Below are 15,300 nucleotides of genomic sequence, written 5' to 3' on the forward strand. Positions count from 1 at the left end.
TTGTTCCATTCAAGGAGTGGTTCACCTTCAGGTTAACATTTAGTATGTTACAGAATGGACTTTTATTAGCAGCTTTCCAATTGGTCTTCATTTTTTTTTTTTTTTTACTATTTGCCTTCCTCCAACCCCAGCAGCCAAAAAACTATTGCTCTTCAAGGCTACAACTTTATAGTCATCGTTACTGTTTATTATCTTTCTATCAAGTCCCTTTCCTATTCATCTTCCCGTCTCTCTTTCAAACCACTGCCTAATTGCCAGGTTAAACAGAACCCTAGCAACCTGCCAACAGAAAAATATTTATTATTAATAAAAAATAAAGACTAATTGCCAATTGTCTAAGGATAGGACTCTCTACATTATTCTAGAAGTTAATCTAAAGGTAAACTACCCCTTTGACGACAGGAAGGACATTTGGTTGCTGCACTTTTACTTTTTTTTTTTCCTACCAGAATGTAAATCACGGGTGATAAAAAGTTAACAAAACTTTGGAAAGATATGCCATGCACAATTTTATCTGGGTTAATTTATACAGACTGGGCAAATTTGCACCTCACCAGTAACCCATGGCAACCAATCAGGTACAGGTATGGGACCCCTTATCCGGAAACCCATTATCCAGAAAGCTCCGAATTACGGAAAGTCTGTCTCCCATAGACTCCATTTTAATCAAATAATTCAGATTTTTAAAACTGATTTCCTTTTTCTCTGTAATAAAACAGTACCTTGTAATTGATCCCAGCTAAGATATAATTACCCCTTATTGGGGGCAGAACAGCCCTATTGGGTTTATTTAATGGTTAAATGATTCCCTTTTCTCTGTAATAATAAAACAGTACCTGTACTTGATCCCAACTAAGATATAATTACCCCTTATTGGGGGCAGAACAGCCCTATTGGGTTTATTTAATGGTTAAATGATTCCCTTTTCTCTGTAATAATAAAACAGTACCTGTACTTGATCCCAACTAAGATATAATTACCCCTTATTGGGGGCAGAACAGCCCTATTGGGTTTATTTAATGGTTAAATGATTCCCTTTTCTCTGTAATAATAAAACAGTACCTGTACTTGATCCCAACTAAGATATAATTAATCCTTATTGGGGGCAGAACAGCCCTATTGGGTTTATTTAATGGTTAAATGATTCCCTTTTCTCTGTAATAATAAAACAGTACCTGTACTTGATCCCAACTAAGATATAATTACCCCTTATTGGGGGCAGAACAGCCCTATTGGGTTTATTTCATGGTTAAATGATTCCCTTTTCTCTGTAATAATAAAACAGTACCTTGTAATTGATCCCAACTAAGATATAAATAATCCTTATTGGATGCAAAACAATCCTAATGGGTTTAATTGTTTTATTGATTTTTTTAGTAGACTTAAGGTATGGAGATCCAAATTACGGAAAGACCCCTTATCCGGAATACCCTTGGTCCCGAGCATTCTGGATAATGGGTCCTATACCTGTATTTGCTTTTTACTCAGCTGAATGAAAAAGGCTAATCACTGACTGGTTGCTATAGGTTACTCCCAGTCTGTATAAATGACCCCCAGTATATTTCATTGGCTGTGCTGTCAGATAAAACATACACATGGCTTAGTTTCCTAAAGCTCTGTTGTGGTTTTATCACCCATGATTTACATTAATCCAGGTAGAATTTTTTTTTTGACCCCCACAAACAATCTAAAACAAAACCTTTTGACTTTATGCAACAGATCTAAAACCATCTGTAAGAGTTATACAATCTCCCCCCAGTTCCATCTGCCCCAGTGGTACAAACAATGTCACCTACGTCATTGCAGGAAACGAATGAAGCACAAATCAGCTTTCAAAAAACTAATTTTAATCAAAACAAAACAAAAAAAAATTGTTGATCATTAACAAGTTTATAAAACAGTGATTTAGTTACATAAATAAATTGATATCAGTGTATCAAATCTTAATTACTTTCAACTTCATGAGCATGTTTACATGGGGGTGATGAAGTACAACCTTTTTACCTAGTATAATAAATAAAATGAAGAGCATGATAGTTTCTTTCTCTAAACAAAAATACTTACAAACATACCTAGAGCATGTTCTCTAATGAAAGGAAGGAAGAGGGGGGGACAGGAGACACTAGACAAGTTTTGCACCAAAACATAAAGGGCTTTGAAAAAGTACAAGGATACAGAACCATTCAGCTAAAAATTAAGAGACACAATAGTTACCAAGAAATTGGTATTTTTTCCATTCTAGAATGAACAGTTTGGTAGTTAGATCTCCAGTTTGGTTATTTTAAAGCATTAAGACAAGGCAAGATAGAAGGCTGTTTATTTTATCTTTTTTTGTGTGTTTTGATTAAACCTACAGGAAGAAATAAAAGGAAAAGGAGTGGAACAGTCATCCCTACACAACTTTCTGCCCTGCACAAAGTCAAAATACCTATGCAGAAATATATATATATATATAATATATGTTAATTGTGCACAAAGGTTAGCTTATTGTTAGCTCACTGCCAAGGCGGATTTCATGAATTCAATTGGTTCGGATGCTGTTTTTTTGTTTATTGTTGCAGTTGATGTTTCATGATGTATTCTGGGAGATAAAACCCCTACTGTGGCGGATTTTGAATGCTAAGGCTTGCTGCTCTATCTACGTACGAATGTCCTTTAAACCGTGCGCATTTGCGTAAAATAAAAATAAAAGATTCCTAAATCCGGGAGGGGGTTAGTAGGGAAAGAAATAAAACCAACGGACGCTCGCAGCTGGCGGCATGCAGTCTAGTTAGGTGGCTCTGCATAGATGCCCAGCACTTAAGCTCACCACCTGAGCCGATATCCAAGCAAAGCGCATGTCTCACTGTTCGATATGTTTTCCTTTTGTGATTGGATTTTTTTCGGTTTTATGATTTGAAACCAAGCTACTGCAGCTTCAAGTATTTTGCATTACATAGAATATTTTTTTTTCTTATAAATTAACGTTATACTTTGTTTTCAATATTCAGACATATACTATAATATATATATACAGTACAATAAATGCTCTCATTCTTTTTTTTTTTTTTTCTTTTTTTCCTTGATAATCCCTGAGAATGTATGTTGACAGTCGCTAAGTTTCCACATGCACAAGCGAGGTGTGCCATGCTTCTGGGTGAACAGCACTGCAAAGCCACATAGAAGCCTTGTTACTACTGGCGGGGGTTCTGCCGGGTTTAAATACGTTGAAATGTTAGGATGAGAAACAGAGGAGTAAAGCTGGATCCATTCGAGGTACTTGTCACAGGATGGAGCAGTTTTGCTTTTTGTGGTTTTTTTTTTTAATTTTTTTTTTTATGGAGTTTGGTTTTTCTTCCCAAAGGATTTTTTTTTTTTTTTGTAAATATTTTAAAGCCATTGTATTTTTGAGGCTATGAACGAATACAAGAGGAACGGTAGAGCTATGTGGGCTTCTGCCACTTGACAACATATACTCAGTGTAAACCAAACTTAGCAGGGCCGGAGTAAGAAGAGAGGGGAGGCCCTGGGTGATGTTGAAGGGCTGACACCCCACTGAGGGGTAAAAAGGAAAGTGACAAGGCAGGTATAGGTACATCCTACCTGTGAGCCTCCAGCTGTTGCGATACAATTCCCAGCACTAGGAGTTGTCGTTCAAGAGCGGACGTCTCACAGGCTGCCCATAGACATAAGACAGCTATGCCTTTAGCACTTTTTACCCCTTAATGGTGCCCCCCCAGGGCAAACACCCGCTCTCTGCCCTGAAATTGAAAACCTCTCTCATACACACAGATAAGTGGAAAACAAAAAAGAAAAATACACAAGCTTTCACGACATGACACTTTCATCTGCAAACTCAGGAGAACTATACACATAATACCGGTGTGGCTCTGTTTTCATTTTTTTTGTACTGTTTTGACATTTTTTTTTCTTCTTAAGTTAAAAAGGATACAAAGGCAGGCTCAAGTAAAAACAAACTGTCCCTCCCCCTCCCCGCCCCCCCCAATTCACACGCAGTCGTCATCAACCGAACCGCTCGCGCACTAACATCATCAGTTTCTTTTTGCCTTTGTAGATTTGTTTTAAGTTGTCAATAAATTGTGTAAACTGAATGAGTCCGTCGTGAGCCATTAGGAAGGTCTCTCGGGCCTTGCTTAGAAACTCTATGAATTCGCTGTAGTGACGAGGGCTGATGTGCGTGAGTCGCGAATGCGTCGTGTTTATGTAGGCCCCAATTGTGGCATCCAAAAGCTGTCTCAAAGGGGATTTGTCCAGTGACATAAGCTTGCCAGAGTTCCTTCGTCCATGAAGTCCCACCATCCCAGGGGTGGTCAAAGTGCACCGGCGCAAAATGTCCGAAAGTACTGTGGCGCATTTGACACTTGTGACCACCAGAGGTATAATTGCTGCTAGCTCATTTTTCCCAAGGGAGTGGCTGAGCGCACATGCCCACAAAACGTCATTAATGGCAGGGTGTGTATCCTGGTTGTAACTCAAGTTAAGGTGAGTCATGGCCAAAGTTGCCAGTTTGTACGCCCGCATGGGGTAACCGCGGTGCTCCATGTACCGCGCTATTGTAAAAAGCTGTGTGTAGCTCATGCCAGTTGTAGCAGCATCCAGGACAATTTGGTAAGCAGTCTCGAAAGCTATGTGATCCTTTTCACATAAAGTAAGTGCTGACAGGGCACAGTTCTGAGGGTCCTTCATAGCACACTGGAGTGCAAGCGTCCTAGCACTGCCTGCCAGTTTCTCTTGCTGATGGCAGTCCAGATGCAAGCGGACAATGGTGCTGTTGGACATCACTGTCGTAGCAACAATACTAGTGGCTTCCGTTGGAGTGAAGAGAGTGAACCAACTCTGCATGATGCTGTCCAGAGCATACACCCCTAGGAAAGGACAAATGGACACAAATGATGTCAGTTCTATATGTCCCATAACATAACAGCTGCGCTCAGGCTTGCAATCCAACGCAGATGTGCAGCCACTCGTGCCAAGCAATGCATGCAAACAAGTTTCTTTTTGAAAGGTCACTATACCCTCGTATTTACTTTCTCACTCGGTTTAGTACAGGGGAACTCCTATGCTGATTTATATAGCACAAAACCAAACTTGGAAAGGGGGTATCCAGTAAGTGCTAAAGCTAATATTACACAGAGTAAAGTTACGCACTGCCCTCTGCAGGGTTCATAAGGGGAAATCAATGAAAGACTGAGGGTGGGGACGTTAAACTGCACAGTGATACTGACACCGATACAAAGTGATACTGACACCGATACAATGAGTCCTGCTGCAGAAAATTGGCCGCCCCCTCATAGAGGAACATGGGGGGGGATCAGATACGGAATGTAAAAGCATTGGGCAAATACTTTAATGGCAAAATTGTAAATATCTTGAAAAAACAATGTTATAATAGATCTAAAAAATAAGGTTTAATTTTTGGTGTCAGTATCTCTTTAGCAGCTGCATAGAAACTTTCATTTAAAAAACATTTATTCTCGATAAGAAACCTTTGGCCTCTATAAAGAAACATTCATTCAAATATTCTCTAATAAGGTACAAAAAGGGCTAATTACACAGTGAAGGCCTGAACACTAATCTTGTATACACAAGTAAATCGCAGAGGAAACTGAGCTATTTAGTACATACCTACTTCCGTTGCGCATGTTACCAACCACCTGACCATTTCACGACGGCGCCAATTTAAAGTTGATAACGTCATTCGCATTACCTGAATGAGCAGAGAGAGTATATTAAATGCAGTCTGACATTATTAGCAGATGTTGCAGTCAGTGAGCTCCTACTACAGAGCATTATCATTCTTGTTGCCCCAATTCAGCCCTATTTTCAGTCCAACAGAGAGGCCTTACTAGTCGGAGTAGAATTACATCTCTTTCAGACTGTATGTTCTATGGGGTAGGACATGGGTCAATATAAGCCATTACATTTCTATTTATTGCAGTATTTGTTCCCATCTGCACTATAACTGTACAGTATAAATGTACAGCACTGTGTAAACAAGTGAACATCAGAATACACAGGACTTGCACTTTAGGCTGAAGTACAAATGTTTGTTCTCTTTTGTTAATTTAGTTTTGGATACATTGTTCTGCAATAATACAAATGTAAAAAAAAAAATCTCTCTCATGCTCTTGATTTATGATTCATTCCTAGCCACTGCTATCCAGCGCTATACGGTCCTACCAAACTGCCACTAAACATGAACCTCCCCTGCCCACAGAGCTGCCACTTTCCATTAAAAAAACCATGTGAACTGGTCAATAATTTACAAAGCTAAAGGGTCACCCAATTTCCTTGTGTCCATAACACACTCTAATCACATGACAAGCCAGCTGCAACAGGTCTTGCCTAGGTAAGGGTGCTGGTATATGCACTCCTGGCAGTAACTTGGCTGGGTTTGGAGTAAGACGGTGAAAGGGGAAGTTAACCTTTAAATAACTAAGTTTGATGTAGACATTGTTACACAGAGACAATTTGCTACAGTTTTTTTTTTTTATTGTTATTTATTGTGTTATTGAGGTATGTAGCTTTTTGTTCAGCAAGTCTCCATTGTGGAATTTCAGAAAGCTATCAAGCAGTGGTTTGAATGAGAGACTGGAATGTGAATAGGAAAGGGTCTAAATAGGATGAAAACCAATAAAAAAAAACTAATATTGTGGACCCAGAGACAAATAGTCTGGGGTCAGTGCCCACCCTTTAAATCTGGAAAAAGGCAGAAGAATGCAAATAATGAAAAGGTTGTTGAAACAGGACATTCTATTAGATACTAAAAGTTAATGTAAAGGAGAACCACTCCTTTAAGAAGAGCAGAAGGAGCTGCACAGTCTCATTGAGCACCACAGATTCACACATAAAGGGAGCAGAAAAAGAAGAAAGCAGGGTACAACTGGTTGGCAGGCTATGTCAGCCACGTAGCAAAGCAAACTGTATGTGTGTGAGAGAAATGTGCCAGTTCAGCGTGGTGGAAACACTGGTGTTTCTCAATCTATAAGTTAGAACCAAAAGTCATAACCCTGAAAGAATCCCAAATAGTAAGCCTACATATACTAACCTGGAGGCCAAGTTCCAGAGAGACTTTAAGGAGCGTTATATCAGGTAAGCTATCCATTAAGGTCGCTATTTTAAATGCATCTTGTGCAAGCTTAAATATGTGTGAAGAGGAGTGAATATTCTTCTGGATAGATTCTAACACTGTTTCCAGCCTTCTTACATCACCTGGAAAAGGAAGAGAAGAAAGAGTTAAAGCGCAGCCTCCTTTCCAAGGCATTACTGATTCTGCACACACACACAGACTCTGACAGGGAAATTCAGTTAGAGAACCATAAGGCTGGTAAGGAGCTGGAAACCAGGAGAAAAAAAAAAAACATTAAAGCACAAGCTTAACCAGATAATAAAATGCTGTCGTGCAAGTCTGATTATTAAAGGAATAAACCACAGGGAGCCAGAAATAGCAGAAGAGTTTGCTGCAGTCGGAAGAGTTGATCTGGAAAGTGAAACTCCCTTCCTCCCGCATTAAAATAGGAGAGGCCCCCTGTCAGGCCAAAGACAAGGAAAAGCATATTGCTAAATGTATTCCATAAGTAACATTAAGGCTTACATGAACATATAGCATGCTGTAGCTAGTGCTATTCTAATAGACTCTCTAGCTGCTTTAATTTTAGACCTTGTGCTGTTTTTGGACTACGTCACTTGCACAGACCCCTGAAACCCATTTACACCTCAGGGTAAAACCCCTCCTATAACAGAAATTATTTCTTATCTTAATCAGCTTATCTGGCAAGAGGCCATCAAAGCAAAAACAAGTGAACCTAAATCCAGGATTCCTTTTAAAAATACATGGTCATTTTTTTCTTTAATGCTATAGATATAAGTAATAAGGATCAGATTTATAAAATGCTGCATATATAGATTTCAATAATTCACGAACATATAAGCAAAATTATCCTTGATTTTGCTCTCTAGGAAACTTTTCTTTTCTTTTTATAGTTTATCCACTGGGTAAAGTTAGTTAATTTGTTTTTGTTTTGTTTTTCTCTATTTAAATTACTTATTTTGTTTCTCTGTAAGCATTCTATTTTCTTCATTTCTTATCTTTTTGAAGGACAAACTGTCGAATGTGACTATTGTTGTACAACCTATATTAAAATAATTTGTCATTATTCATCCTACATGTTTATTGCAAAACTTCAATAAAATGTTTAAAAAAAAACAAAAAACCTCAGGGTGGGGGAGGCAGAACAGTAAGGTAGATAAATAAAACAAAATGCAGCATTTTATGAGGTCAGTCAGTAACAAACCAGAGTTAATTTATAATCCAGGAATCACTGGGCTCCAACACTTTCATTCTAATACAGAAGTGCTATGAATTATGTATAGCATTTCTAGCAATATCATTAGTGGAACTTGAAATAACCATTCAGGTTCTATATATTTGGCTGTTCAACATTATGCACATTAAAAATGTTCGGCCATGAGGAGGTCAAACAGGCAGCCCCCCATATTCAATAGAAATTCCAGTCTAGATGAGGGGCTTAAATAGTCCGCTCAGTGCTATGACAACATACATATACATACAATACATACAGACATACATGCGTATCATAACGCTCTCAGAGATAATTATCCGACAACCTTAGACGGTTGGCATGTGTAACATTAACCTGCTAATATCTGTGGTCACACCAGCTTATTATAACAAAGGGACAAATAGGGATGTGATTACTATGAAAATGGTGGCATATAGAAACAATATTAAGATGTACATAAAATGTGTCATTTAATAAACATACATCAACACAATCTGACAACTGAACTCCACTGGTTACAACACATTGCCCCAAAACAGCCTTTATAACTATATTATTTTGCTCACATCTAATTTGATACAAGCAGAACACATACAGGTACCAATGTATTACTAGGGAACACAGCAAAAATGTATGCATTTCAGTGTAAGATATAAAAACTGGTCACATTATGGGCCACTATTATAGCCTACCCAAAACCAGTCAAGCTTTGGTGAAGAATGGGTATGCACTGGATAGCAAGGTGCCTTATTCATATAAAACAGGCCAAAATCAGCACAATGTTAAAGTAGAACTTGAGAAAAAGGGAGTACCTTTGGCTGCAGTCAGCATAGTAGAAGCCAGTTCACACTGTTGTGACTCAATATGACTCAGGGTGAACCAGCGGGGATAACGGTTAGGAACGACTGAGGCAATGTGGTGTGGGCGGGACATGTCTCCAGTGGGAGCTGTGGATTCCAACACTGGCAACCTGTATAGAAGAGGAAGACATTTGTTAGAAACAATAAACCTATTCATTGGTCCATTGGCCAATTTCAATAAACTGAAGAGCGACTGTCCAGAAAGCTTAGCAGTTTATTGTGCTCAGCTCGCTGCCTGTTATTCAAGTTTCACTCAGTTATCAGGCCCCAGTGTTCCTATTCTCACTCCTACAGTACCAGAGGGGCCAAGGAATCTGAAGGCTTGCCAATAACTAAACACAATAGACTATTACAAGTTTCTGATTGTTCTGATTGTTTAAAGGAGCAGTGATGCTAAATTAAGCATTACTCTGGTTAGTTTAACTGGTTTTGAGTCTTTGTCTTATTGAACTGCTGGATTATGGGACTGAAGCCCCTTTTTCTTTCCTTTGTGGGCAGTGCAACGATTCTCTGGAATGCAAAGGGACATCAAGTCCCAGAATCCATCACTTCAACATGGCACGAGGTGAATGAGATGTTGAACGGCTGCTCAACCTATCCCTGATTACGCACAGCTAGAGGTGGGTGATATCGAATTGATCAGATTTTTCAGCCTTCGGGCTGAATGATCGAATAACAGTGACAGGATGCAGGCTGTCGGGGGGGGGCCTTCAGATCAAAATATCAGTTTCACCCATCAACACTCAGCAAGGGTCCATAGCAGAAACAAAGGTACCATAATAAAAATGGTGAGTGAAAATAAAGACGGAACAAACTATCAATGCATCTGTCAGACTGAAGGGCTCCATTTACGTAGGAAAAGGGACTGGGCAGTGAGTGATACAGACTACTTATGAAAATTCTGTAGAACTTATACAAAAAATAAATTTTACATTTCTAAAACTGACTTAAAAGGAGATGAAATAGAAAAGAATAATGAAAGGTGAGAATAAAAAGCTTGCTTCTGTCCAATAAATCACACCTTTTAAAACATGTTTTAAAAAAAAAAAAAAAAAAAAAAAATTAGATACAAACTATAGATACAAACACATACCTCATCGCTCTCAGTGCAATTTTGTATGCCAATTCAGCATCGTGAGGTAGGAGGGATGTGAAGAGATACTTGGCAAATGTGTGCATTGGAATACTCTCTCGATGAATGATTTCGCCCAGTCCACTGTATGGGCCAGCTGCACAAAAAATCAGGCACGTCAGTTCGTTTTTGTATGCTCACTCATTGTATAAACAGAACAGCACTGCAGAAAAGGAATGATCTGTATATCGCTGCCCTGGCCCACAATTTCTAAGGTGGCAGGCAATGCTACGCGTATAGCAGTAGGTGCGCATCACCATAACATTACACAGATCAGACAAAATAGTACAGAATAATCGTACAAACACATTTTATGCATACTGTTTATGGCCTTATGCCCAACATTAAGTTGCAGGAGACAAATACCCGGTACTAAACCTCTTCAACTCCAATGTACCTGAGCCTTGTTAGCCAAGTGCCTGGAAACTCTGCACAGCAGCCAAATGGAACAAAGGAAGTGGAGAGGTTTCTTACTGGAGAGTTCTGCTCAGTGTGCCGCCCCCATTGTGTAGCCGCTGGTGGAAGAAGGTATACACACACACAAACACGCATTGTATGGAGCATGTGAAGAGCTACAAGAGCTTTGTTTATACCAAGCGGAGCTCAGTTGCTGAGAAAGGCAGAGACCAAGGCATGGAAAACACAAAGCTTTCTTGTATAGGCTGGAGTGGGAGCTGCTGAAGTACAGGAAGCATAGAGCTGTACTGTATTGTGCCCATTAAGGCTTCGCAAGTGTCAGGGTCAATGCTGGGACTGTGCTTACTTTATTCTGAGCTTATGGTGCAGTAAAAGAAAATCTAAAAATAAAAAAAATGATATAGGCTTAAGATTTCCAGTATTTTTTCAAAAACATATATTTTGGTATATCCAAATGGGCAAGCATGTTTACTATGCATAGTAACTGCCCCGACTGCCGAGGGATTTGCCACCGAGTGCATGTGTGTGGGATTTATAGGCCTCTATCCATTCACAATTAAAAAAAAAGCGTTACACAAGGATTGTATCATTTCCATAAATAGACTTCAAATAATTTTCAAGGGAACAAGGAACAAATCTTATTTTCATTCTCTACATTTACACAGGAGGGAGGCTTTCATATTAACTCCTTAGAATAAGGGACTCTCCATAGTGATCAACAGCAACCCCAGTGACTGTAAATAGATGGAGCTTTTGCTGCTATCGCCACCGCTGGGTCTCACTTGATATACATAAGTGATATATAAAGCACACATCCTCTTGATGCGATCTTTTATTTTAAATTGCATGAAAAAAAACACCAAACCTTTCGCAATAGAAAAAAAAAAATATTCACGCGTTGGCCTCACCTTCTAATAGGAAGACTGCTTGCTTTCGGAATATTTTCACTAGAGTATCATCCAATTCAATTTCTTGCAGCTTAGAAATAAGCTGTTCCTCATTCCGACAAACCTTCTCTTGCGCATACAAGCCATCTGGCATTATTCGCTGCTGCCCCAGGCCGATCAGCGCTACCTCCACGGCCAGCGTTAAATAAGATTCCCCTTCTTCTAAGAACTTGTGGGGGGACAGGTGCTGGTATTCTAGAGATTTGCAGTGCCCAAAGCCATCTGCGAAGAGCAAAAAGCATTTAATGAAGCAAGCAAAAATAACTTCTGATGCAGTGAAATTAGAACGTACATGCAATTAAATAGAAGAAGAACTGCAGTAAAATAGGACAGTTTTTCTAAAACTGAATATAGATTGTAAGCTCCATAGGGCAGAGGGACTCTCTTCCTCACTTAAACATTTACTCTGATTAATGTTGCCTTTACTTTTGATTTGCTCCATATCACATCTCCCTATGTCTGCACACCTATATACATGCTCATTTCTTTATATTAGCCTCCATTATCCTATTCCCTACACACACAGCAGACTTAAAAGGGGAAAAAAAAAAATCTGATTTACATTTTTGCAATTTGGTCTTGAAGAAATTTTCAAGCATCACAAAGAAATCAAAATAAAGAATTTAATTTCCTGGTGGAAACAGAAGGCTGGAGAATAAAAGCCCTGCACAATGCCTCCTGACAAACCTCAATAATACCTACTTAGAACTTAATAAAGGCTGCGGCAGAAACACTATCAATCATTCATTACAAACAGTGGGTATCCAGATATTTATTGAAATCATTGCATGAAGTACGCTGTGTGCTGAGCAAAGAAACTCACAGCTGACAAACAGAAATCCCACCATTGAATTTGAGCTGAAAAAGCTGAAGGGGACTAGTGCGATCAGAAAAATGGTGTAACAAAAATACGGCCAATTAACAGAATATACGCTATTCAGGTGAAACAAGAGATTACCTGCAAAATCTGAGAACCCATGGAAACCCTCATCATCCACTCTACAGGCTTCCATAAGGCTACTGAACAGAGTACCAATGGGGTCCAACGGATGGCCAACCCAGCCTTCAAGATTTGTTATTGATGTTATCCCTTTGTGAACCAGCTCTGCATGGAAAAAGAAAGCGCATTAGAACGTTAGAGGATATAAGTTGTAGACCTAATGGAAAGGTCAGAGAATACACTATTGGAGAGGATTAGAGGAAAAAAACCTACATGCTAAATATTTGAGGCTAATTGAATTTCAAACTACTTCACTTTATCACTAAGTTATCACTTAATTTATCACTAGCTCATAAGGGCTCTGGCACACGGGGAGATTAGTCGCCTGCAACAAAACTTGCTGTTCGCGGGCGACTAATCTCCCCGAGTTGCCATCACCTGCCATCCCACCGGCAAAAATGTAAGTCGCCGGTGGGATGGCACACGCGGCGGCGCGATTTCGGCAAATCGCCAAAAAAGCCTCGCGAGGCAACCTCAGCGATTTGCCGAGATCGCGCCGCCGCGTGTGCAGAGCCCTAAACTGCTCAATCCTACTAATATTATGGTAGCAAAAGGGGCCAGTTAACTATTAGTATGTTATAGAGTATTAGTTAACTTTTTAATTAGCCGTCTTTTTTTTTTTTTTATAGTTTAATTATTTGCCTTAATTTTCTGCCTCTTTCCAGTTTTTAAATGGGGGGCACTGACCCAGGCAGCCATAAACTATTGTTCTTTGAGGCTTCTGGTTTATTGTTACAGTTGAGCTGAAGGGCTATGGCTTTATCCAAGAGATGTTTTTGGATTAAATTTTCTCATCTGGCCTTCAAGTTATTTAATGTAGTACATTTGGGGGCCAGATAAGAAAATAATGTTATCCAAAAACATTAGTAGAGCACTTCAGCAGTTTGGGGCCCATGAAAATCTCTTGCATCGAGCCATAAGCCTTCAGCTGGACCTCCACATGTAGTATAGTAAATAATTTGCACTAATGGAAAATATTTGGGCAGTACAGCTTTATAATATCAAAGGGAAAATGGCTTCTGCCAGCTGCTAACGGAGGAGCCATGCATAATTTCAATACTACGAAACATAAGTGAAGATTTTAAAGCAATGTTACAAAATAAAACCTTACTTACAGGTAAAAAGATGACTAAGAACTAACAGGAAATATCACGAGTAGCCTTCTAGCTGCTAGGACCTACGTGGCAGCAGGGCCGCATGTTTATTAAGCTTGCTTAATCATGTTCTGGTCATTGAGGTTAGCTCAGTAGAGGTGGAAGGTTTTCCATTCCAGGCATATTTCACCAATGAATAGAAGCAAACTTCTCCCATGATCATATTACCTCTCCAATAAGAATTTCTAAACAGCATTTAGCATGATACCATATAAGATGCCGGTAACAGGGGGCCTGCAATGGCATTTGTATTATATTAAGGCTTTTCCATACTTTAATGGGATAAAACATAATATAAGGAAAGCTATGAAATATGGGAAGGACTCCTCCACAGATTCAATTTAAAGCAAATGCCCCCCATATAGATTTAAGTATCTTTCTTTCTAACCTTTATATATTATTTAAAGTAGATTAAATGAATGGTGATCCAAATTATAGAAAGACCCCCTACCAAGAAAACTCCCAGATCCCAGAAAAATACACCTGTACACTGCGTTTTACAAAAAATTGAAAGTAAAAAGCAGATCCATGACAAGCAGGAAATGCAAACAAAGTGCTTTTCGCATTACAACAACTTTTTATATACAAGGATAGTTCCATTTACAAGCTCTAAATTTAATGTCTTGTTCATTGCTTACCTTTCTTCTGCAACCTAAAAATTTCCATGCGTTTTTGCTGCTGCCTTCTTAGCGTGTTGACAATGGCTATTGCTAGTCGGAGGGCTTCCCGTGGGTAGCCATGCGATCGCAATGCATCTACCCTGGCACACGCTGTTGGAACATGTTCTAAAGGATATGGGGAAAGGAAGAAAACAAAAACCAATTGTGTGTTAACTCGTCTCTGTATTTTTGACCTTTCCAGTTTATTTTTCCCTAAATAGATAGCTTAGAAGGAGAACAAAATTAGCTCTTATCGTCAAGTATTTCATCTACCCACAGCCCTTCCCAACACCAAAGAAATATGAACAAAGCCAGCAAGTCTCAGGCACTTCTATATATTGCTGTACAACATACCATGCCAGAGGGGCCACCCACGAGAATCGAAGAGGGAGTTTTCAGTGTCGTCATGGTAACAGTAGTTGGTGTAAAGGTCGCTGCTAATAATGTGCTGTAAGTGGCTATCTTGCCAGTGGAGATCACACGCCTCTATTGCTCGTGTGAACACTGTCCGATGAGGCCGATGTGATGAATCTGTGGGACAGCAGGAAATTGCATATGTTTTGCCGCTTCGATAAAGAGTAACACTGCTCACAGTATGGAAGATTGCTGCAAATGCTTGTGCAAAGAATAAATCAGCTAGCTAGGCCTCCCTTAACTCTACAGATTGTCACCTCATTCAACTGAATAGATTTCAGCCTTGTGAAAATTGTATTAAACTAAGCCTGCATGCAGCTGCGATTTCGGCGCAACTCAAAAATTAGATTTTCAAGGAAAAAAAAAAATAAGAGCCAGTCGGCTTGTACCTAATCGCATAGTGCAATCAAATTA

General features: G+C 39.3%; 1 protein-coding gene across 1 annotated transcript in view; it reads right to left on the reverse strand.

The window, feature by feature from the left end:
- Nucleotides 1-1,825: 1,825 nt before the first annotated feature.
- Nucleotides 1,826-15,300, reverse strand: part of zswim6 (zinc finger SWIM-type containing 6) — a 72,364-nt gene continuing 58,889 nt past the window's right edge. Inside the window, exons 6-14 of the mRNA XM_031894058.1 lie at nt 14,827-15,003; nt 14,452-14,598; nt 12,618-12,764; nt 11,621-11,881; nt 10,257-10,392; nt 9,116-9,273; nt 7,049-7,212; nt 5,626-5,707; nt 1,826-4,865 (exon numbers count right to left, since the gene is read on the reverse strand). Coding sequence (XP_031749918.1) covers nt 4,003-4,865; nt 5,626-5,707; nt 7,049-7,212; nt 9,116-9,273; nt 10,257-10,392; nt 11,621-11,881; nt 12,618-12,764; nt 14,452-14,598; nt 14,827-15,003 — 2,135 coding nt within the window. The 3' untranslated portion in view covers nt 1,826-4,002. The remainder of the gene's footprint in view (nt 4,866-5,625; nt 5,708-7,048; nt 7,213-9,115; nt 9,274-10,256; nt 10,393-11,620; nt 11,882-12,617; nt 12,765-14,451; nt 14,599-14,826; nt 15,004-15,300) is intronic.

Source organism: Xenopus tropicalis, chromosome 1 (assembly GCF_000004195.4).
Source record: "Xenopus tropicalis strain Nigerian chromosome 1, UCB_Xtro_10.0, whole genome shotgun sequence".
NCBI classification, from domain to species: Eukaryota; Metazoa; Chordata; class Amphibia; order Anura; family Pipidae; genus Xenopus; species Xenopus tropicalis.